This window comes from Amborella trichopoda, chromosome 3 (genome assembly GCF_054954075.1).
Source record: "Amborella trichopoda isolate Santa Cruz 75 chromosome 3, AtrichopodaSantaCruz75HAP2 v2.0, whole genome shotgun sequence".
NCBI lineage: Eukaryota > Viridiplantae > Streptophyta > Magnoliopsida > Amborellales > Amborellaceae > Amborella > Amborella trichopoda.
This window is the reverse complement of record NC_142338.1, coordinates 15487768-15513328: the sequence shown is the minus strand read 5'-3', so window position 1 is coordinate 15513328 and position 25561 is coordinate 15487768. Positions and strand designations below refer to the sequence as shown.

Below are 25561 nucleotides of genomic sequence, written 5' to 3'. Positions count from 1 at the left end.
CAAAAAGAAATCTGCCCTCTAAAATACTTTCATGTACAAGATACTCTGCAGCAAAAGAATATCACGGAGTCAAACTACATGATCAATCTCATAAAAAATTCACCCTTTCAAATAAGAAATCATTTTTGGCTGGAGCATAGCCTGTAAAAAACAAAGTGAGAAGAGTGAGAGGGAAAGAAAAAAAGAGGAAAACGTTTAGCAAGCTAAATGATAGGTGGTAAGAATATGGTTCGGCAATTCTCAAGAAAACATAAATAGCAAAAATGATATAGTAAATGTGAGAAATCTGAGTACAATGCAGAATTTCAAGCTCCTAAACACATCCTTTTAGTAAACACAGTCCAAAAATGGCGGACAAACTATACTTCTAAATTTATTAGACGATATTAGATGATAAGAAAAGAGAAGCTAGAGTAGTTTCTGCTGACAGGAGATTTTACTTTATGTAAGCCACCAAATATCACAAAACAAAACCAAACTAAATAATTTCACAAATTAACCAGAGTAATTTATGCACTCAGCAGAAGCTTCCATTCACTAAGCACGCCCAAAAAAATTTACGTAAATCAAATATGTTGTAAATATTATTATATGCTCCTAATTCCCCGCAAGAGGCTACATTGATTTAAAACAGCAAGTCAAATGTACATCAACACATATTCTGTCAGATCCGCATGACTTGCATTCAACTTCTTTTCTAAATATGGCAAGAAGATAGAATTTTCTCAATATTACTTCATCAAACTACTCAAATAGTCATTACATGACCTTCACTAGTTTATAAGGGAAATAACACTTAGAGAATCGGATTGCAGAATTCATAATAAAGGGCATAGCTACGTAGCAAGTCAGTAAACAAGTACGCAGATTTCGTATGAAATGAATTGTGATGAAACAAATATGATCGTGAGACTAAACAATAAAGATCTTATCCATAGGCCCCTGTTAGCATGATTCTAGCATCATAGATCCAGGCAGAACTAAAGTAATATGATTAAATTTTTTTGAGAAATAAATTTTGAATATTCATCATGCGGAGAAATAGTGCATAAAGTTTGGACTCACATTAAGGGCATTTGCAATCAAAGTGAGATTTGAATGCATTTTTTACAGTTTAGCCGCTAGAGAACCTTTCAGAGGACTCATTCAATTCAGCAGTTTTTGGCAACTAAAAGACATCATTGCCAGGTCAAATAATCAATGGATTAAATCCCTTATCTGATTCTCTCCTCTTCCAATCAAGGGATCAGCCCCTCAAAGTTTGTAACCTCTCCTTCCTTGGCATTCCTCATGTTTAATTGCACTTGATACACATGTTTAGATCACACGCTTCTTACAAATTGTAAATTCATACAGGCATTAATTAATTTTCGATGTAATTAGAAATAAAAAAAATCAAATGGTAAAAAACAAAACTAGAATATCCAATCATTTGTCTTGTTATAGATATATATATATATATATATATATATATATATATATATATATATATAAATATATAGGAGGGCACCACAAAACGCCTATAGGCGAAAATGAACAGTGATTTCTCCTACCCTCAACACCATCCAAACTTATCGCACGGTCACAGCTGTCCAGTAGTGTTTCAATTTTCATTTCTTTTTACTAATCGGAATGTTCTGAAATTTGGAGCGTGTGTACATTTTAGTGAGGCTCACCCAATAAAAATATGAAAAAAATAATTCGCAAAATATAAATTGACCAAAATACATTGGTAAATTTTTGGGGGTATTTTGATCAATTTATATTTTACGAATTATTTTTTTCATATTTTTATTAGGTGCGCCTCACTAAGATGTACACAAGCTCCAAATTTCAAGTAATTCAACTTTATAAAAAAAAAATGAAAATTGAAACATTATCGAACAACTGTGACAGTGCGATGAAGTTTGGATGTGATGAGGGTAGGGGTGAAATCACTGTTCATTTCGCCTATAGGCGTTGGGAAGAATTTTTCATATATATATATATATATATATATATATATATATATATATATATATATATATATATATATATATATATATATATAATATGAAAAAATTTTATATAAGGATGCAACATGATAATGTAGAACTACGGATGCACTTCAAAAATCCATCGGAAAAGGTAGTTTTAATGTTGAAAAACCCTTTGATTGATCATCTCAACATCAAGATGTATGACCATGAAAAATAAAAAGATTTTAAGTCTTAGAAATAGTGCATTTTACAACGTATTATCGACACCGTCCATTTTCAAGATTTTCATATGTTTATAGATCTACTTAATTTTAACCATTTTTGAAATTTAAAATTTTATAATTAGATATAAAAATAGATTTTGAGATAATCATAAGAACATTTTACATCAAAATTATATACCATGACAAAATTTGAAGGTGCACCTTACCTCTACAGCTACGGATGCATCTGTATGCCAACTGCACGCTATACATATATATTATATATATATATAGGAAAATGATCATGTGCACCGGCTCGTGTACCCGTCTTAAGTGCGCCAAACGACGTTGATTTATTTGTGTAAAATTGATGGTTACGATGTTGTTCCCCTCAATTTTCATTCGAAATTTAATGCCTGCCCCTGACAACCGTGTACAACTGTACGCTCTCTCTCTCTTCCCTTCCTTCCATTTACTGCTTGCATGCTGACACCCTGTACCACCATAGACTCTCCTCTTTCTCTCTTCCCTTTCCTCCTCACTCTCTCTGTCTTTTTGGAACAGACTCCTCGCTCTCTATCTCTCTCTCGACAAAACCCCCAACCGCGTCTCCTCTCCCTCTCTCTTGCCATCACCACCACTCACCTCCACCTCTCTCACTCCCTCTCTCTCCATTTTTCCTCTCTCTATCCCATGACTTAGAGAAAGCAGAAGAAAGAGGTTCATGTGCAGAACTGTATTGAAAAGCACTGCTGAGAACTTAGGGCTTCGAGATTGACTCAGAGAAAGCAGAAGAAAAAGGTCTATGGGCAAGCTTGGTTAGATTGGATATGGAGTTCGGAATTGGGCCCGAAAACTTGTTTCCACTGAAACTGAGAGCCTCTAGTCCAAATAATTGGCCTATATTTTCCGGCAAATTGCCATGTAGCTAACAATTCTACACATAGTTGATGTTGGGGACTTTGATAGAAAAGAGGGCAAAGTGCCTGTAATTTTTCTGAGATTCAGGAGATAAATCCCATTGAGGTAAGTAAGTTTAGAGAGAGAAAATGAGATGGGGCCTAATAAAATGCTCTTGGGGTCATCTTCTTGGCCATAGAGGAAGCTAGTCGTTACTCTGTTCATTGAGAGGCAATTGATTCCATCCCATTTACAGCAATCAGTGTTGGGTTTCCATGAAGAAAGCATGGCGGACGGGTCCTCCTTAATCAGGGCTTTGAACCCTAACAGACCTGCTTCATAATCAGGGTGACATTTCTTAGCCAAGGTGGGAACCAGGTGATGTAGAGAGAGTGTGATGAGTGAGAGAGAGAAGGGGAAGAGAGAGAGTAAGAGGTTTCATGGTGGCTACTGGTCTTGTGTGCTACATTACCAAGTTCTTGTGAACAAGTAGAGAGAGAAGAGCCAAAGAAATCAGAAATAAAATGAATAATCTCTTTCCAAAAAAAAGCAGCATTGTAAATGTTTTATGCAATTTTCCCTTGTTATCCCTTACAAATGTTATTCATGACTCTTATTATATGCAATTTTCTCTTGCAAATGTTGGTAATGCTTCCTAATCTTTTAGACATAGGCAAACAGTAGCAAGGTAAGTAAAGACAATCCTGGTAGGCACTACTAAAAATCCAAGAATGGAACTCGCAGACATCACGACCATCAAACAACGAATATTGATCAAGATGTTAGACGATTGACAAAGACAAATTGCACAAGGGGACTTGTTTTTTGTTGTCATCAACATCTCATGTTTGTTGTATTTTATTTTTATTGTTTGTTTATGTTTGTTGGTGGTGAACTAGAAAAGTGGGCTAAATTCTCATGTTTAAAATTGTTAAGGGAAAGCAATTTATAACAATGTGTAATGAACTACATTCCCAAACAAATGGAACGACAATGGCCATCGTCTTCTTCAATAGGGTGTTACAGCTTAAATCATCTCCGAGATATAGTATGGGACAAGTAACAAATGGCAGTTCACCAGTGGCATCATCTATATGCTATCTCATGTTTCTCAATTCAATAAAACATGGAAACAAGGCAAATTATGTTTTCCCATTCCATTCAAAATTCGAATCTGAGTTACAACCTACAGAGGATCTAATTGTTCTTCTGTTGCTTTTCTCTTCTTCATCATCTTCATCTTCGTCCTCTTCATTTCCTCTATTATCCCTATAAAAAAATGTGCACTCTTGGCGAGTTGGGAGAAATCTGCACATAGACCTCTTTCTTCTGCTTTCTCTGAGTCATGGGATGGAGAGAGGGAAATGGATAGAGAGGGAGTGAGAGAGGCATAGGTTAGTGGTGGTGATGGCAAGAGATGAAACTAAAAGCTATGTTCACTCTCAAATCTCAACACTCCCACTTAGCATAATTCCTTTTGGACTGCATTTTTTTTTTTTGCAGGGTTATTTTGGGGATTTTTCTTTGTAATGGACTTCTTTGTAATTTACAGAAAAATCCGGGGGGTTCTTTTAAATTTCAGACATGGGGAGACTTGGGAGGAAAATGTTTGAATCTGAATTTGAATTTGAAATATAGCTTTGGAAGTGGCATTGTGCATGACTAGGGAAAGTGTATTTTGAATGACTTGGGAAGGGTAGAATCCATTTAATGTTCCTAGGAAATCTGAGAGAGCTTTGACTTAGAAGCCAAGCCAAATCTATTAAAAGGGAAGACCTTATTTACCTACTGCAGATTAATGCTTTTGCTGTAACTATCAGAAAATCAGAAACTTAGTTTCCTTTGGGATGTCTTGGGACCCTCATACAAGCCATTGAGGCTAGGGTTTATTAGCTTCAACCCATTGTCTTTGAATCGGGTTTGCATGATCTAGAGAGAGAGAGAGAGAGAGAGAGAGAGAGAGAGACATGGGTTGTAGAAAGATATTTTCGTTTAGTTTTTTTTATTTTTGTATTTAAGAGGGGTGACATCCCAATTAATAGGGGCTGGAATATTTTTGTAGAGAATTGTTTATGAATAAAGAAAGATAGCTTCTTCTCCATGGCTTGATTTACAATATTTTTCCCTCTATTATTGTTGAATTTTTGCTTGTTTAAGATCAAAAGAATACCGAATTTAATTTCCTGGACTCCTTTTGCATCAGTTAAGTTCCCTTGTTTTATACCTAATTTTGAGCTATTTATCTCAATTTTCTCTCTGATCTATGCCCAATAGAGGAGGACAAGGAGGCTGATGAGAGGAGGTGGTGTTGTGCCAAGGGCAGAATACGAAGAATTACTGAGGAGGTTTAATGAAATGGAGTAATTGGTGGGTCGACTTGCTCACTTCAATGGAGAGTTAGTGAAGAAAGTACAAATGAAGGGAGAACCTTTCATTAGAGGATAGGTTGGTTTCATGCCCTAACCGGATCAAGAAGTGATAGTGGATGTCCCTGAATTTTCAGTAAAATTTCAGCCGGATGAGTTCTTGGATTTGGTTAGACAGTGGAGACCTTCTTCAAGTGGAAAGATTTCCCAGAAGAAAGGAAGGTCAAATGTGTTGCTGCCCAACTCAAGGGGCATGCCCAAATATGGTGGCAGCAGGTGCCAGCAAGTCGAGTGTGAAAGGGGACAGAAAATATAGCGACTTGGAGGATAATAAAGTCGTCTTAAGAAGAAATTCCTACCCTTTGTAATGCGCAACAATTGTACCAATGATTCCATCATTTGCGGCAAAAGTGGATCTCCAAGAGTATACAGATGAATTCTTCCTCCTTATGAGCCGAATGAGGTCAATAAAATCAATGACCAGCTCGTTGCAAGGTATGTGAGTAGACTGAAACCTCATATTCCAAACAAACTCATTCTACATTGGATTTTCAGTCTTGATTATGCTCATCAAATGGCCTTAAAAATCTGAAACCAAAATGAAAAATAGTCAAACTAGTGGTTGGAAATCAACCATAGTTGAAAGGGTACAAGTTGCAAATCAAAATCCACAAGAAGTTAGGTCCAGTTCACACCCAAATGAGGCATCTAAGGGCAAAGCACCAGCTGCCAATAGGCCTCTCCAAAACAGAGTACAAGGTGTAAAGCGTTATAAATGTGGTGAGGTTGGCCACCGATTGTATGAGTGTCAGAAATGACAAGCTAGAACACATCTCCTAGATGGGGATGATGCAAATGAAGAAGACTTTGTCATGGGACCAGTATTGGATGAGGAGCAGGTAAGGGTAAATGAGCAAGACGTTGCTGAAATTGAGGCTGATGAAGGAGATTTTAATGTCATTAGACAACTCCTCACTACCTCAAAGGTGATATAAGTGTTGGGGTTTTGTGGCCATTTAAAGGGCTTATGAGAGCATGTACTGAAAAAATATAATGAATTGTTGACTCTAGTGGGAATATAGCCCAACTTGGACTGTAGGGCATTGATAATGCTTTGACTCAAATGAGTTTTGATTGGCTATGAGTCAATGTGAAGTCCAAAACCTGTAGTCGTAGGCATCGTGAAAGCACAACCAATAAGGGTTTAGATGTGGGGTTATCCCTAGATGAGGTTGGAGATGTGCCCAAGACAGTTGGCTAGGAGACATGGATTTCACCCTTGTGTGTGATGGACGGCCTAAGAGGACAAGAGCCTAAATCATTATCATTACTATCACACAGCATATACACTAGATAGCCATCCAGAAAATGACCCTTTGGATAAGGTGTGTGATGTGTACATGTGTGGAAGAGATGACTCCCTGTAACACTGGACTGTATTAGAAGGAACAATGGAGCATACTGCTGAAATGGGTCATGGACTTGTCCTTAGGGAAAGACATGTAATCCAAGGTCTAGGATCGTATCTCTTCCACTTATTGACTGACTTTGATAGTCCAATCATGAACCCCTACGATGGGTTGTGGGTCACGGGATCGATTGGGTCAACTTGAGAAGGTGCAGTGAGATGCGGTCTCTAGAGAGGATGGAGTCTTCAGTGTATTTATCGTAATCCTAACTCTATGGATCCAATTCCCATCAAACTTTCTTAGATATGTTTTAATTATTTTTCATATAATTAAAATGAATTTTTAGACCTCATTACGTATTTTATTTTATTGAAATATGATTTTTAAATAGAGAAAATCAATTTCTTGAGTTTATCTTAATCAAAAAGAAAAAGAAAATATTTGGAGGTTTTATAAAAAATTATTTTATTATCTAAAAATTATGTTTAAGGTATTGGGGGGGCCTATTGGGTTCATTGGGCCCCACCATATCGTGGGGGTGTGAGGCCCACATGGCCACCCACCTCCTCCATACTTCCTAAATTGAAAGATGACAACTATGCCATATGTTGACTTGATATTTTAAGAAACCTTTTTGTGTAGAGATTTTAATTGATTTCAAAATAGGAAGGTGTAAGAAATTAATTATGATTGATTTCAAAATGGGATGGTGTAAGAATTGATTTTGATTGATTTCAAAATAGGAATGTGTAAGAAATTAATTTTGATTGATTGATTACTTTCTCTACGCAAAATATTTGATGAGAATGAAGCTATAAAAACTGAGGGATAAAGTTCCACATCATTCCTTTAATCATGATGGCTGATTTAGGAAATGAATGGTTGAAAATTCTTCACCCCCATAGGTTTTCAAAATCAAAAGTCAAGATTAAACTTCATGATGATCGCAAAACCTTAACCCTAGAACCCTAGCCTCTTGTCTATAGATACTGGCTATGGGGGTTCTATTTCAAAATCTCTCAATCTCTCTCTAAGGAACCAAAGGGGGCACGCCCCACTGAAGCCTCCTCTCCCTTCTTCTCTCATCCAAATTAGGATTTAGGAAAGAGTTAACCCTAAGAGGTGGCACGCCCAAACCACACAAGCCTTAGCCCTAGGTCCTTGCCTCATGCTCATGTGTTGAGCTTTGGTCAAGGAAATCCCATGTGAAGCTCTCTAAGGGTTTTGTTAAGGCTTCCCTAATTGTGAGGTATGTTCTTGAACCAAAGATCCCGTGCGCCATCGGTGGAGGAGACCTGGTTTAGGTTGCACAAAGGCCTTGAAGGTAACTTAAGGCAAGGTATGCAGTATTTCACATTTCGTTTTTTTGTTGCTTGTATTGCTTCATTATGTAATTTTCAGTTCTACATGATGGATGTAATTTTCTTTTAACCAATGGCCTCAAGCATGAGGTCTATGCAATGTGCTACACAAGGGGACCAAAAAATATATGAACTTTTGTCCATCAATAACCTAGCGACCACCATATTAGCTAAATACATATCGATCACGACTTGGAGCACTTTATCCTCCCCTATCTCCTCTAGGAACTGATCAACCAAATTAAAAATGAAATTCTGCATCGTGAGACTTGTCAAAAGCATCAATAGACCTCAAGAATATTGTCTCATGGTCAATTCACCATCAAATTCATGATGCTTCTATTCCTTTTATCACTTCAACCATCTGTCATGACTGTGGAACTATATACACCCCACATATCCATGTGGGTCTTCAAATAGTTAATAGTTAGCTCCACTTCTCCACTTCTTTTCTAAGTATTGGCCCTTTAAGCTCATAAGAAGGTGGAGTTTTCAACCCTATCCCAAACTGACCCATTGCTTCCTACATAATCTGGAAGCTACTCAAGTTAGCATCATTAAAAGAAATGCCCGCTTGGAACAACCACCTCCCCACATATTGGACCATCTTATCTCTTATTAACTATGCAATAGGGAAAATGCCTTAGTTAAGTCAAGGGAAAATGCTTGGCATATAAATTACTAAAAACTACAATCCTCAAAAGCAATTAAATCTATACAAGTCCTACAATGATTATCTATGCAACAGGGAAAATGCCTTAGTAAGTATTCATCTTGCTTGGAACTATATCTAATAGCATTTGCATATTAGCATTAACAAAAGAAACAGAACCTGCACTTTTTTCCCAAACTCATAATATAAAGCAATAGGCCAGGGTGTGGAATATACCATAGACACGTGTGGTCAATTTCACAGGCCTCATTTCTTCTCCAAATCTGCATTTTCAATAAACAAAATATAGATATTATTAGTTCATTTCATAAACCACGGAAGCACTTCTTATGCATGGTAACGCAAGAACCTTTTTATCCCTTCAGAAGGAACCAAAAGCCATTCTGCTGCAAAAGCCAAAACACAAATGAAAAAGCGATGATCAGTCGGACATGCTACTTGTACTTGTGACAATTGCATAAGACAATTAAGAAACAAAAATGAAGTTACGAATATGGGGCAGCAAATCACCCCAAAGTTGAGGTTATGACATGAATGGGGGGCAGGGGACCACACCCAATATCACATGGACACTTACAAAGATGTTGTGTCCAGTACATGTCTCAAGTGTCTAGTATTTCGACCTAAAATGCAAGCACGGCCCAAAGCAACTATAGAAGTAATTTGTCATAAAATATTTTAATATAATACATTATTTTAATATAATACATTATTTTAATATAATACATTTTTTTATGAATATGAATATATTTGTGTATGTATATTTCACATGAAAGTTAAAGAAATAAAAAATTAATATGTACAATAAAAATGTAAAATATTAATTTTCAGGATTCCAACTGTACATATTTTGGAGCATCCTCTAAAAACAAAACAAGGTAATATATCCAAATAGTCCAGTGTTCTTTTTATTTTATACCTTGTTCCATAGTTTTGTCCAAAACAAAACTTAATTACTAATATTATAGCTAACTAGTGTATTTCTAATCCAAATTTCACTCTATTTTAGTTACTCTTAATTTTTATAGTCACTGCGTGATTTATGGTTAGTAGCTCACAAATCCTAAAGTAAATTATTAAAATAAAAAGAAAATAAAACTAAAAGCAATATATCACATATTCAATCTTCAATCTTCAATGTATATATATCAAGTTTTATTTTTTGAATTTATCATTAACCACTAGCTTAATTTTTCAAATTATTACATATGCATATGATAGAGTTATCATGTTTAAATTAAATATATAAAATTTGAAAATATGATTGTTTATGTTTAAGATGAAATAAACAAACTGCTGCTTAATTATTTTTGGTATGGGTAGTTCTTTGATAATTTTCTAGTTAGTTTTTGCCCAAAGCAATTTATTTTGTTTTCGGCTTCTAGATATAATAAACTTAACAACATACCACAAAATCTTAAATAGTAATGGCAGACGTACCTTTTGACCTCAAGAGGTCTAGGGATGAATTTTCGGTGGAGCCATTTTTTGAAATCAAGATAGGACACATACTTGAAATATAGACACCCAATGTTCAATAATCTGACTGCCATACACACACACATACCCTTTTGAACATTGGGAGTGTCTATATGTAGATATGTACATACATACATCTATGTATGTATATATGTATGGATATATATACATACATAGAGATGCATGTATACATATACATACATACATAAATATATGTATATACATATATACATATAGACACTCCCAATACTCAAAAGGCTTAAGGCCCAAATGGCATCCAGATAGGGTGAAAGGTGGACTATGTGACAGGAAAACTCAATACCTATTAAAAAATTTCTATCTTTCCTTTTGTATTGCTAGCTGAATCACTCACAAGTGTCCAAATACAATACTTATGAAATAAATAAACTATCAAGGACTCTTGCTTACCATTAAAACAAAATTACATTTATAATGTAGATCTGAAAATTATATAAAAGATGCAATTGAATCAAAAAAGCATAAACCAGGAAATATCGTATACCTTGCTTTAGGTTACGCCTAAGGACTTAGCACACCCCATGCCGGGTCTCCTCCACCAATAGCGCATAAGATCTAGGTTCAAGAACTTGTCTCACAACTTGAGAAGCCTAGGCAAAACCAACAGAGAGCATGACATGGGATACCCTAGACCAAAGCTCAACACACGAGTATAAGGTTGACTAGAAGACTAGGGTGTTGTGGCTTGGGTATGCCCCCCACTTAGGGTTTTTCATCCTTCGTAAACGCTAATATAGAGAGAGAAATAGAGAGAGATTAGAGATCAAGTGTGTAGAGAATGAGCCCCCACCTAGCTAGGTTATTTAGAATAAAAGCTAAGGTTTCTAAGGTTAAAGTTTTGCCATCATTATGAGACTTAATCTTGACCTTTGATCTTGGAGACCTGTGGGGTGAAGAGATCTCATCCATTCATCCCTTAGATCAGCCATCATGATTAAAGGAATGAGGTGAACCATTATCCCTCAGTTTCCATAACTCTATTCCCATCAAAATAGAATGCAAACAAAGTACTAAATCAATATTAATTAATTCTTACACATTTCCTTTTTGAAATCAATCAAAATCTCTAGACCACACTTTCCTAAAATTCTCGAGTGAACATGTGGCTTAATTAAAGCAACTCTGGAAAGGACACTACCTCATGTGGCTGGCTGGAACATGTGGCTGGCTGGAAAGGATGCTACCTTTTTGTGGCAAATCGGGCAACTCTATCAAAGCGACTCTGGCCAACACGCTAGTCTACGTTATGTCCCTTTTTCAAGTACCCAGTTCGGTGGTGCTTCGCTTAGAACAGCTTATGCGCAACTTTCTTTGGTTGGGACAAGAAGAGAAAAACAAATACCACCTCATTTCCTGAGATACGATCTGCCTACCAAAAACCCAAGGAGGACTGGGGATTAGAAACCTCAAGAAACATAACCATGCTCTTTTGGGCAAATGGTGGTGGCACTTGACTACTCAACCAGACTCTTTATGGGCCCGGGTGGTGCGAAACAAATGCCAGTTGTCACAAACCGACTGGGTGCAAATTAGACAGAAAGTCAATAATGCCTCTGGAGCATGGAAGTCTCTAACTTCTACTCTTTCTCTCTTCAAAAAGTTTATTCAATTTTACCCTAGACAAGGCATGAGGATTAAGTTCTAGTCAACTCTCTAGGTAGGCCATACTCCTCTAAGAGACCAATACCCCTCTCTCTTCTCACTAGTATTCAACAAGAAATCCACGGTTGCAAAGGAATTGGTCACCTAAGGAAAGAGAAGAATCTGGAGTCCTTCTTTCAGAAGGGCTCTCTCTAATGAAGAGACTTGTCACTTTTTGTCGCTTCTAGCGACCCTTGAATCAACCTTCTTTTGCTCCACGGGAGTAGATTCCCTTATCTGGTCTATCTCCCCTTCAGGAAATTTCACGATCTCTTCCTTCTATAGGAGACTAATCCAACCTCCCACTTTTCCATTGAATCCCATCTCGGTTCTGTCCAAAACCTGGTCCACCATAGCCCCACCAAAGGTTCAAATGTTCAATTGGATAGCCTCGTCTCAAAGGGCACCTACAGTCGACCATTTACAAAAGAGAGGCCACTCCTTGACCAATAGGTGTGTGATGTGCTGCACTAAGGAAGAATCCAATCCTCATCGTTTTATCCATTGCAAGACAGCTTTTCACCTTTGGACTCTCTTGCTGCAACAGTTTGGGATTCAATGAGCTACTCCACAGAACACCAAGGCCTTAATTTCCACTAACTTCCCGGCCCATTGGCCGAAAGCTAGAAGGACTCTTTGGAAGGCAACAGTAGCTGCTACCATTTGGGTCATTTGGATTGAAAGAAATCGCAAAATCTTCCAAGGGCAAACTCTTCTACCTTCTACCCTCTTTCATAAGGTTATATCCCTTGTAACTTTCTGGGCTTCCAACCAAAGATTCTTCTCAGGTATCTCCGCCATCACGTTTCTTAGTCAATGGAAAAATATTATCTACCACCAACCAAGGAAGCCAAAAAGACCTAACAACTGGCAGCCTCCCGAGCCTGGTACCATCAAACTCAATTTTGATGGTTGCTCCCTTGGGAACCCAGGTCATGCAGGAGCAGGTGGTGTTTTCAGAGACCATGACAGCAATATACACCTTGCCTTATCTGAGTACCTTGGGCACCAAGATTCTCAAACAGCAGAAGCTTTGGCTCTTCTCACAGGCCTAAAAAGCATCAATCACGATTGGGGCTCTCACCTCTTAGTAGAAGGAGATGCGACTAATATCATCTCTTGAGCAGCAAGGAACTCTGCTCCTCCATGGTATTTAACATCTATTGTTGATGAGATCGAATACTATTGCAGGGATACAGTCGTCTTATGGCAGCATACCTGAAGGACGTCGAACGCATTCGCAGATCTACTGGCGAGAAACGGCGCTAGGAGGCATCAAGGAGACTAGGCCTGGTCCTCCTCCTTTTTTGTGTAGGACCATTTTTGGCCGACGGTTCTATTCTCATGCAGCTGTTATTATGGTTTTCAAAGCTTTCTGCTCATCCATGTATCAGGTGGTTTTTTGTTAAGCCCCAATTTTTGTTCACTCATGGCTGTACACTGTAATGGGGTGGTTTTATAAACCCTTTTTTTGGATTTACAGATTTTTGCTGGGAGCCCCGTCTTGTGGGGCTTCTCAGGTTCGAAACTTGTACATTTTTTACTCAAGCAATACTATTGTTAACAGTCTCAAAAAAAACATGTAGCTTAGTTAAAATCAATCAATTTTAGGAAAGAATACGAGGAGGTGGGCCACCCCACCCCATGGGTGGCCATGTGGGCCCCACACCCCAATAATTGGAGGGCCCAATAAAATCCAATGGGCCCCCAATATATTAAAATTACTTTTCAGATAATCAAATAAATTTTATATTATCATTAAATAATTTATTTTTCTCTAATTAAAAAAAATCCAGAAATTGATTTTTCTCTATTTAAACATTATTATTGAATAAAATAACATACCCAGAGAGGTCCAAAAAATTATTTTTAATTATCTAAAAATAATTAAAATATATTTAAAGAAATTTGATGGGAATAGGATCCATAGAGTTATGAGTACAACAAAAATATTGAGGACTCATCCTTTTTAAAAACCGTATCTCACTGCACCTTCCCAAACTAGCCCAATAGTCCCCCTCACCCAAAGACCTTCGAAGGGGTTTATAATTAAACTATCAAAGTCGGCCAATAAGTGAAGGCGATCTTAGTCCATAGATTACAAATCCCTCTGTGAGGACAAGTTCAGGCCCCATTTCAGCACTATGCTTTATGGGTCCTACCAACATAGTCCAGGGTTGTAAGGAAATATCTCTTCCGCACATGTACATGTCATACCAGTGTTTTAAATGGGATGCGGCCAAAAGTGGTGGGGGGGGGCGATGCGGCAATGTGACTCGATGCGGTCCGGATGGGGTGCATCGCGACGATGCAGTCAATAAATGTAAAAACATTCTATAAAATCTAAAAAAATAGGTTAATGCATAAAAAAAATATGGATGTGATATATGTGATAGTAGCTATTTTAGTTTAATGATTAACTCTAAAATTATTAGCTGTCGGAAACTTTGTATCCACTATCCCCTAATAGAAAGTAGAAACTTGAAACAAGCTTCATAAAACATTCAACAATCAACAACCATAAGCATAAATTTGCAACCACAAACTTTAAAGTTACAAAATAGTGACATTACAAACCAAAAGTCCATGTCTGCATGAAGATTAAAGAGTTTTGAAGTCAAGCTCAAGAAGAGTTAATAGTTAAAAGTTAATACAATCATCCATTCATCAAAGAAATAGAAGTCATCTTGAGAGTCAATTTTGAAATTTGAAGTCAGTTTTTCAAATATTAATCAGAAAAGTCATCTTAAGAATCGCCATGTGCATCATCAATATCATCCTCGATGACCTCCATGCATACTTCTTCCTCGATCTCCTCTGAGTCAGCTTCTTCCTCCTCGACCTCTGGAGCTAATGTGTGAGCACGACTAGACTCAGCTCCTCTTCTCTTTTGTGTGAGCACGACTATACTCAGCTCCTCTACTCTGGAGCTAATGTGTGAGCACGACATCAAACCATGTAAAATCCTCACCTTCAAACACACGCTCTTGTCTTGGATCCATTGTCCACTCACTTATGGAATCACCATCAGCTTCATACAATTGAATAGGGTTGAGCTTCATTCGATTTTCATACCTCTCCCTAAGCCGCTCATTATACCACACATAAACCAAATCATTCAACTTCTTCTGCTCCCACCTATTTCTTTTTTGTTGTATGGAGCTGTGGTAGAAAATTGAAATTAGATAAATTAGATTTTAGATTGGAAAATTGAAAATTGAAATTGAAATTCAAGGAATAAGGATTAAAGAATAAGGAGCTAAGGACTTACATGCTCAAATGCACTCCAATTGCGTTCACAACTAGATGAGCTACATGTGAGATTCAACTCTCGAATAGCGAGACATTGCAGATTTGGTGTCTTGCTTCGATATAATGCCTACCATGCAGCTATATAATAATGTATACTTTAGATTATAGATAAAAATTAAGGGTAAACAAAGTCATAGACAAGTAAGGGTAGTTTTGGCCTTTACCTGGATCTATAGTGTCCCTATTTCGAATAGCAATATCTCTCCCAAAGTTTTCCAGGGCTAACTTGAACTTAATCAATTCAAGGTTCTGGATCTCATCCTAAATATCTTTGTCAAGCATCAACCTCTCACGAAAATCTAAGAACCTACCATTTATTACACGATCTGACTCAATGGATGGGTGCTTCTAGTGAAGAGGTGGGTTTAGAAAGTAACCAGTTGAATGGAGGTACTTGTGAAGCTAGGTATCCCATCTCCTATCAATAATTTCAAGTATAGCCTTGCGCATATTTTCATCATCCTTTGAAACATCCTTTATCTCTGCTCTTGCCCAAGTCATTGCCTCATGTATATAGCCCATGGCGGGCTTCACATCACCATCAATCAATCGAAGCACTCTCAGTAAAAGGCAAGCCACCCCAATGCAAGAATTATTTGACTCCAAAAGATGTATTCAGAATAATATTTTCAGCCTCTCTCCCATCCTTATGCTTTGACAATTACTTTGACTCCATGGCTCTGAAGCAAACACGGTCCTCAAGGCACATTTTTCCTTCGCTAGGCTTCGAAGAGTGAGAAATGACGTGGCAAATCTAGTGATACCCGGTATCACTAATTCTCTCTTCTTTGTAAAAGACTTCATCATGCTTAGGACTATGGTGTGATTATAAATAAACCAACAACAAACATAGTTCTTGAAATCACCCCACTAAATAAAGATGTTGTACCAATTTCCTTCAGCATAAGATTAACACAATGAGTTACGCAAGGAGTGCAAAACGTATGTATCATTTTCAAAGTCAAGAAATGCCCACCTGCAGCATAATTGGCACCATTGTCAGTGACAATTTGTAGCACATTTTCCTCTCCAACAAACTCTATAATCTCATCCATCAAGTCACTTAAGTATGTAGCATCATGTCACTTGTTTGATGCATCAACAGACTGAACAAAAAAAGTACATGTTGGACAGTTGACCAAAAATTAATGAATGTGCCCTCGACTTCCCATCGGACCAACCATCACACAAAATAGTGGCCCCATATTTCTCCCACCCTTCCTTTTGAAAATCAAAATTTTGTTCACATCAAATACATCATCCTGGGCTCCCTAACCTCATGTGGTGAAGGAAGAACAAGTCCTGGGCCATATTGCCCAATTGCCTGACCCATACATTCAAAACTATCCAGAGTTATAGTCTTAAAAGGAATGTTGGCCATGTAAATCCACTTTGCAATCCACTTTATTTCAGAGGCCGTGAAGAAATCCACTTAAAGCAGTGCTCGATTTCTTCACGGCTTCTGAAACCCCCAACTCCTTGTCACAAATTCACCTAAACTTCCCCAAATCAACAATAAAAATGTTCAAATCAATATCTAAGTATCAAACAATCCCCAAATCCAAGATCTAAACAAAAAAAAAATTCGGCCTAAATTTTTTTAATGCTCAATTTGATCCCAAAAAAGCAACGAAAATGGCTGTAAATGATCATTTAGGGGGTTTAATACCATCCCAAATGTTTTCCCCATTTTTGGATGGTCAAAAAGACCATTTTGCCCCTCCTCGAGGGGCACAATCGAAAACATTTTGACAGAAAACGATGCGGCTCTGATGCGGCCTGATGTGGCGCATGTGCGCCCGCATAGCTCAAAACTGCATATGCGGTCCGTTCAGATGCGGTGACCACCGCATGCCGCATGATGCGACTGCATTTTAAAACATTGTGTCATACATCCTTATCCAAAAGGGTTGCTTCCCGAATGGCTATCTAGTATACATGCCATATGACGGTAATGTTGAGGATTTAGGCCCTTGTCCTCTACGGTCATCAATCACATATAGGGGTCTCATCGAGTCCCCTGATCTTACTATCCTAGGTCCAACTCCGACTTCATCAAGGGATAATCCCACATCGAAACCATCATCGGTTGTGCTTACACAATGCCCACGGCTATGGGTTTTAAACAACACCTATGAGCCACAACCAGTCAAAACGCAGATGAGTCATGGCAGTAGCAATGCCTCATAGTCCAAAGTGGATCATACTCCCATTGGAGTCAATATGTCACTATAATGTTTTTCATACATGCTCTCATAAGGGCTTTTAAATTGCCAAAAAACCCAAACAAGAGGTTTGGAAGTATATGGGGGAGCATTGACTGGTTTGTCAAGTTGTTCAACAAGGTGTTGAGAACAAAAAAAATGCAAGATGAAAGGAGGAAAAGTATTATGATACCTATTTACAAAAACAAATGAGATCAAGGAATCAAACTTATAAACCACACTATGATGTATCAAACAAGGGAGCGCTAGCTAGAGAAAGTTTATGACATAAAGTACCTCGAGATTTGATTTGGTGGGTGTTAGAAATGAAAAGAGTCATCAAATACTACATCGACTTGATGAGAGATATGTACAAAGGAGCGCTAACTAGTATGCGAACAACTAATGGAGAGACAAGTGAGTTTATAGTGACAATAGTGTTGGGGTTATATGGCCATTTAAAAGCTTTACGTGAGCATGTATTGGAAAACATATAATAATGTTGGCTCTAGTGGAAGTGTGGTCCATATTGGACTGTGAGGCATTTCTAATGCCTAGACTCACCTGAGCTTTGACTTGTTATGGCTCAATATGATGTCCAAAACCCGTAAATCTAGGCTCGTCTGAACATAATCGACAAGAGTTTCGATATGGGGTCATTCCTTGATGAGGTCGGAATTGTGCCCAGGACAGTTGGCCAAGGGACATAGAGTTGACCCCGGTGCATGATGGATGGCCTGAGAAGATAAGGGCCTAAATCCTCATCATTACCATCACACAGCATGTGCACTAGATAGCCGTCTAGGAAGCGGCCCTTTTGGATTAAGATGTGTGAAGTAAACTTGTGTAGAAGAGATGACTCCCTGTAATACTGGACTGTGTTGGAAGGACATATGAAGCATACTACTGAAATAGGGCCTGGACTTGTCCTTAGGGAGGGACCTGTAATCCATGGTCTAGAATCGTATCTCCTTTAATTTATTGGCTGACTTTGATAATCCAATCATGAACCCCTGCGAGAGGGTGTGGTTCATGGGATCTGTTAGGTTAGTTTGAGAAGGTGCAGCGAGATACAGTCTTTAGTGAGGATGGAGTCCTCAGTATTTTTATCGTAATCCTAACTATATGGATCCAATTCCCATCAAATCTCCTTAAGTAAAAAATGAATTTTTAGACCTCTCTAGGTATTTTCTTTTATTGAAAAATGTTTTTAAATAAAAAATCATTTTTTTAGATTTATTTTAATCAGAGAGAAAAATAAATTATTTAGAGGCTTTAAAAGATCATTTTATTATCTGAAAATATTATTTTAAGTATTGGGGGCCCATTGGAGCTAATTGAGCCCACCATATTATGGGGCATGGGGCCCACATGGCCACCCCATGGGTGGTGAGCCCCGCCTCCTCCAAACTTTCCTATTTTTAATTATGGCAACTAAGCCATGGGTTGCTTTGAAATTTTAGGAAAGTGTTTTGTGTAGAGATTTTAATTGCGTTCAAAAAGGAAGAGAGGAAGAAAATAATTTTATTCATTTATCTACAAAATATTTGATGGGAATGGACTTATAGAAACTAAGGATAATGGTTTCACCTCAATCCTTTAATCATGATGGTTGATCTAAGGAATAAATGCATGAGATAACTTCACCCCATAGGTCTCCAAGATCAAAGATCAAGATTAAATCTCATAATGATAACAAAACCTAACCCTAGAAACCCTAGCCTTTAATCTATATAAACTAGCTATAGGAAGGTTCATTCTCCGCACGTGACCTCTCTCTCTCTAAGCCTCAAGGAGTGGCACGCCACTCTCAAAATATCTATCTCTTCTTCTCTCTCCAAATTTTAGCGTTTAGGAAGGAAAACTAAGCCAAGGGTTGGCATGCCCAAGCCACATAGCCTAACCCTAGGCCTTGGCCTTATGCTTATGTGTTGAGCGTTGGTCAAGGATATCCCATGTTATGCTCTTTGCTGGTTTTGCCTAAGCTTCCCAAGTTTGTGAGGTAAATCTTGAACCAAGATCCCATATGCCATTGGTGGAAGAGACCAGGTGTGGGGTGTACGAAGTCTTTGGGGATAACCTGAGGCAAGGTATAAGGTATTCTCTTGGTTTATGCTGTCTTAATTCCATTGCATCTCACATTTCCAGATCCATATTATGAATGTATTTTTGTCTTAATAGCAACCAAGTGAGAGTTCTTGATAATTTTATTTGACTTATATTGTATTTGGACACTTGTGAGTGATTCATGTGGCAATACAATAAGAAAAAGATAGAAAAAAATTAATTGGTATTGATTTGCCCAGTTACATTGTCCACCTTTCAAATAGGTCCACATCAGGGGTCAGCATTAAGGTCATACGACTCATACCTCTTTATCTTAGTTGTAGTTGACCTAACTAGGCACCTACAAGTTGAGGTACCATGGTATATGTTGTATGCGAACGACAACGACATAGTTTTGATCGATGAGACCCAAAACGGCATCAACACAAAATTAGAACTTTGAAAGGATGCTCCAGAATCTAAAGATTTTAAAATCAGCCAGACTAAGATAAAGTATATGAATGCAAGTTTACTACTAATAAGAGTAGAGATGACGAAGTAATCAAGATTGACGGCCAAGAAATGCCAAAAAGAACACACTATCGCTATATTGGGTCGAAAATCTAGAAAAACAGAGAGATGGAGGAAAATGTTGCACATAGAATTAGAGCTGGGTTGGCGAAGTGGAGATGTGCAACTAGAGTTTTATGTGATCGTCGTATGTCGATGAAGCTGAAGGCCAAGTTTTATAGGACAGTTATGAGACCAAATTTGCTTTAGGGGGTAGAATGCTAGGTGGTCAAGAAATAACACAACCATATAATGATTGTAGTTGAGATGAGGATGTTAAGATGGATGAGTGGCAAGTTAGGAAGGGATAGAATTTGAAATTAATACATTCGCGAAAATTTAGGTGTGGCACAAATTGACGATAAGATGAGAGAAGATAGACAGGGCTGGCCATGTGCAACGCAGATCCAGTGCTATAGTTGCTAGGAAGTGTGAGTTAGTTCAAGTGGGAGGCTCAAAAAAAGCAAGGGGTAGGCCCAAAAGGATTTGGTTGGAAGCAATGAGAAAATATATGGGGACTTATGGCCTCACTGAGGGTATGGCCCTTGATAAAGCAGAATGGCAGACCAAGATTCGTGTAACCATCCCCAATTAGTTGGGTAAAGGCTCTAATGATGATGATGATGACGACATATATATATATATATATATATATATATATATATATATATATATATATATGTATGTGTGTGTGTGTGTGTGTCTTTGTGTGTGTGTGTATGTAAGAGAGAGCATATGAGCCCATACGTGTGAGAGAGAACTCTCACATCGAACACTCGAAGGTCATCTACTTCTTTTTCTTTTCAAATGTAGAGCAAGGCATATAGGTCCATTTGTGTCTCTATGTATGCGTGTGTGAGAGAGAGGCCTTGCATCGAACAATTGGGGGCCATCTTCTACTCCTTCTTCTACTCATACATAGAGAAAGAGCATATGGGCTTGTGAGCGAGAGAGAAGGACCTTAAGCCCTTAACCATTTTTGTAGGCCTTGACTATTTTTTTAAGGGGGCGTACGCTTTGGGTCCCCCCCCTCCCCCCCGCCTTCTTTTTTGAGGCAGTACTAGAACTAGAAGTACCCCCTCTTGGAAACAAAAGATCAGTTACATTCTCTTTGAGGAAGAACTAAGCCATATGCTTGTTGAAAATCTCCCTCTTGAGCCTTGAAGTAATGCATCAAAGACCACAAGGGATACTTATGCTTAGTGGGAGCACAAAAACAGTCTGGCAAAGCGCCTCCTTCTCATGGCCATGCAAGAGTCCTATGCTCTTGAGTATGAGATGCTCAAGACCTTAGCATCTCCTTCTCATAGCCATGCAAGAGTCCTATGCTCTTGAGTATGTGACACTCAAGATCGCAAAGGCAATCCAAGAAAAACTCAAGAAAGAATATTGAAACTCCTTCCTAGAATAGAAGATCTCTCACGATGAAGCAATATTCAGATCTAAAGATGACAGAAGGAGGAAAGCTTGTTGATTGTACACACACTTTTAAAGCATAGTTCAAGAGCTTGAGGCTGCGCAAATCAAACCCGAAGAAAACAGGCATGTTTGTCACATGCTGACTTCCTTGCCTCATTCTTGAGAGAGCTTTACTTATTTAGTCGCAGGCAAAAAGCACATATCAAAGCTAGAGGAGCTGATCTCAAGCCTCAAAGCAGAAGAACACAGAAAGCTATCTCGTGATGCTCATGTTGTAAGCAACTCTGTGAATCTGGTAAATTTGAACCCCGACTCTAATCAATTTAAGAAGAAGGGTAAGAGCAAGAATAATAAGAATAAAGGAGAGAATAAAAAATCAAAAGGGGGACGAAGGGCTAGAAAACAACGAGAGAAAGAAAGATCTTAAGAATACGCAATGTTTTTACTGTAATAAATTTCTGCATATAGCGAGATATTGCAGACCCAAAGAGAAAGCAAATCCCAGAAGTAACAGGGAGCATGCTGGTGCGGTCTTGCAGACCATGCTAGCAAATCCTAAGGAGGGATCTTGGTGATTTGACTCAAGGTTCACTGCACGTGTGTCAAACACTAAGGCCGGCTGTCTCAGTTTTCAGCCCACCTATCACCCCAGGTGAACAACATATCTTTATGGGAGGAAATCAAAAGACTAAGATCTTGGGAATTGGAGATTATTTTCTTCAGTTAGAGAATAGAAAATAGCATAGTCCTAAAGCAAACTCTTAATGCTCCTGAAACCAGGAAAGTTTGTTTTCGGTCCCTATATTAGCTAAGGTTAGATATTCTACAATTTTTATTAGCAATAAGGTGAAAGCTAAATTGCGTAGAGAAATAGTTATGACTGGTCTTCTTTAGATGAATTATTCTCTATTGAAATAAAAAATGTATTTGTTACGTCTCGTTTTATGATGATAATGATGATTGCAATGCCTATAAGTGGCATATGAGATGGGGGCACATAAATTATAAGAGAATGGAGAGACTAATGAGAAGGCTTATTGAAGATTTGAGTAGTGATTTATGCAAAGCATGTGAGTTCATGTGTATAGGGAAAGCTAACTAAGCAACCCTTTACCAAAGCTCAAAGAGCAATTGGTATCTTGGAATTCATCCATAATAATATACGTGGACCTATAAATGTGGCTACCAAGGGCCACTTGTGATATGCCCACATGTGCCTACAAAGTGCAAAGTCAGAAGCTCTAGACCATTTCAAAGGCTACAAAACAGAGGTAAAAAACAAAACCAACCAAAAAATTAAAGTCCTAAGAACTAATAGAGTAAGTATTTACGAGTTTTGTATTAAGTGTAGTATCATACACCAATATACCATGTCATACACTCCTTAACAGAATGGGGTAGACAAAAGACACAATAAGACTTTGGTGGAGATGGTGAGAAGTATAATAGAACATGCTAAGCTCTCCCTAGTTTTCTAGGGATAAGCAAGTTTAAGTTTTAACAGCCGGCTATATTCTTAACTGAACTGATGCGAGGGTTGAAGTCCACATTTAGATATACATTTCAGTGGTGCCGTTTCTCAGTGCTCAAAGAAAGAGGATGTTGGTGTGCTTTCAACTATGGACTTAGAGTATGTGGCATTGAGTCTAATAGCTAGATGTCATCTACTAAAGAAGTTAATGAATCAGTTGAGATTCAACCCTATCAGATGCGAGGGTTTGAAGATCTTATGCAATAGTTGTCATTTATGTAGCTAAGGAGCCATATTTCCATAAGAAATCAAGGTAAATAAAGGCAGACTGCTACCACATACGCAAAGAGATTCGAGCAGGAGAGATTGAGGTTGCTTATGTCCCTACAAAAGCTATCTTGGCAGATCCATTGATTAAAAGTCTAGTGGCGAATGTGCTCGTCAAGCATGTACATGGGATGGGCATGAGAGTGTGAGGGAGAGTGATTGTACGGCCTTCAAAGTCCAAGTGAGAGCCTTGAAAAGCATGTAAAACTCATGACTATAGTGGATATGTACTCCAACAGGGATTTGGCCCTTATGGGACCAATATGGCATTTTGCGATCTATTAGTTGACTCACCTGGGTTGAGCGGTCCAGACCAAGCAGTGAGTCCAAAACCCCTGCCCCAGGGCATAGGCACTATCGTTAAAGGTTACATTGTAAAGTCAGCCCTTGTTGAAGTCAGAGAGATGCCAAGGGTTGATCTTGTGGGCCAAGGCTAGTGGTCTCCTGCATGCAGTTGGAAGCTTGCAAGGGCAAGGGCCAAACCCTTAACAACCACCGCACGGCATATACACATGATAGCCACATTATGGGAAGCGACCAGGATGGGTTGTGTACATGCATTGAAGAACGAGTCCCCTTGTACTTTGTGAAACGTGCATTTATCCTTATTGATATGACTTGCCCTTAAGAGGGAACCTGAAATCCACATGCTAGATTCGTGATCCCGCTTTTTATCGGCCAACTTTGATAGGTCAATCATGAGCCCTTGCAATTGACTATGGGCATGAGTCCTGTTGGATTGGTCAGAGAAGACTGCATGTGGGTCACAGATATTTAGCATTGGTGGAGTGCCTTAGGAAGTTGCATATTCTTGATCCATTTGTGCCATCCTCTTCTAAAATTACTGTCTGGTCTTTTAGAAAACTATGAAACCCTAAAAATAATTTTCCAAATCTTATTTATGCCCAAAGAACTTTTAACTTTTAACTCATTAAATTATTTTTTCAATGAAATTTTTCATTTTATTTTTTTTAAATTATTTCAAGGGCACATTTGATATTTAAAATTTTTATTTGGGTCTTTTTTAATGTAGAACCCATGTGGTGGTGGCGAAGGGGGGGGCACTGGCCACAGCCCAACATGCAGGATGTCCCCACTATTGTGGAACATGAGGCTAATAACAGACTCAAGCTCCTACACATCTTCCAACCTCTCCTCGCTCCTATGTGAATAGGATTGGTTGAGAGGGAGGGGGGGAGAGAGAAACAAACAGACAGAGAGAGAGAAAGTTAAGGGATTTGATTCCCAAGATAATTTTTTTAAAGAAGATGATTTTATTTTATCAAAGTTGTGGAGATAGTATTTTTAAAAGAGGGTAACGTTTCTAATTAGATTTGGATTCCTAAAGGAATTTTATTTCCTATGGGTATGGAACTTTTGCTAGAAATATTTTTAGAATATTTAGAGTCCTAATCCTATGAGAACATGGATTTTATGGATAAACCTAATCCTAGTGGAACTAGAAGAGGATATGGTTCAAGGATCTAAGGGATAATGGTTCCTTCATAATGTTGGTTGAACTAAGGACTGGATAGCTCAGATTGAATCTTTTCACCTCACATATTACCTCAGACTCCTTGGTCAAAGTTGAATCCTATTTGAAAATGGCAACCCTAAAACCCCAGAGAAGCTAATATAAAGGCGGTCCCCCCTCCATTCTCAACACAGTTTTTCTAGCCTCTCGCTCTCCTCCTCTCTCTCTCCTCCATGCCCTATCTCTCCCATCTCTATCATCCCCCTATCTAGGGTTGGCATGCACCACCCACCTATGGTGGCACATCCCACCTAGGTACTCCTAGAGAGGCACGCCTAGCCCAGAAAAAGTCAAGGGGTTTGAGCCACATAGTCGCATGCTCCAAACAAGTTTAAACAGTTGAAAGGAAACCCTAATTTTTCAGAGGGATGAAAAGAAACCCTAATTATCTTTTATGTGCGCTTAGCCCTGTTTTGAGTTAGGATTGGCCATAGCAGCTTCCCATCTTGTGAGAGGATTCAGCAGGACCATAGGATCAGTGCGCCATCAGTTAGGTAATTTGGCAGTGAGGTGTACTAAGTACTATAGAGGTGATCCTAATTAGAGGAAATGTTTGAATTTATACACCAGGAAATTCTACATAGCCAACTTTCAAAGATATTCTGATGAAGAGGACAAGGATGAAGTC

At 38.3% G+C, this 25561-nt stretch overlaps 1 protein-coding gene across 22 annotated transcripts in view; it reads right to left on the bottom strand.

Moving 5' to 3' along the window:
* RCK (DNA helicase ROCK-N-ROLLERS) overlaps positions 1–25561 on the bottom strand; it is a 67336-nt gene that overhangs the window by 17698 nt on the left and 24077 nt on the right. For 18 of the 22 annotated variants that reach the window (XR_016052228.1, XR_016052227.1, XR_016052230.1 and 15 more), the window contains exons 6-8: positions 9241–9277; positions 9108–9154; positions 104–141 (exon numbers count right to left, since the gene is read on the bottom strand). Coding sequence is in view for 18 of the 22 variants with exons in the window: in XM_088862210.1 (XP_088718336.1) it covers positions 104–141; positions 9108–9154; positions 9241–9277 (122 nt within the window). In the remaining 4 variants the exon portion in view is untranslated. The remainder of the gene's footprint in view (positions 1–103; positions 142–9107; positions 9155–9240; positions 9278–25561) is intronic. The other 4 variants (XM_088862214.1, XM_088862213.1, XM_088862217.1 and 1 more) reach the window with 2 other exon arrangements.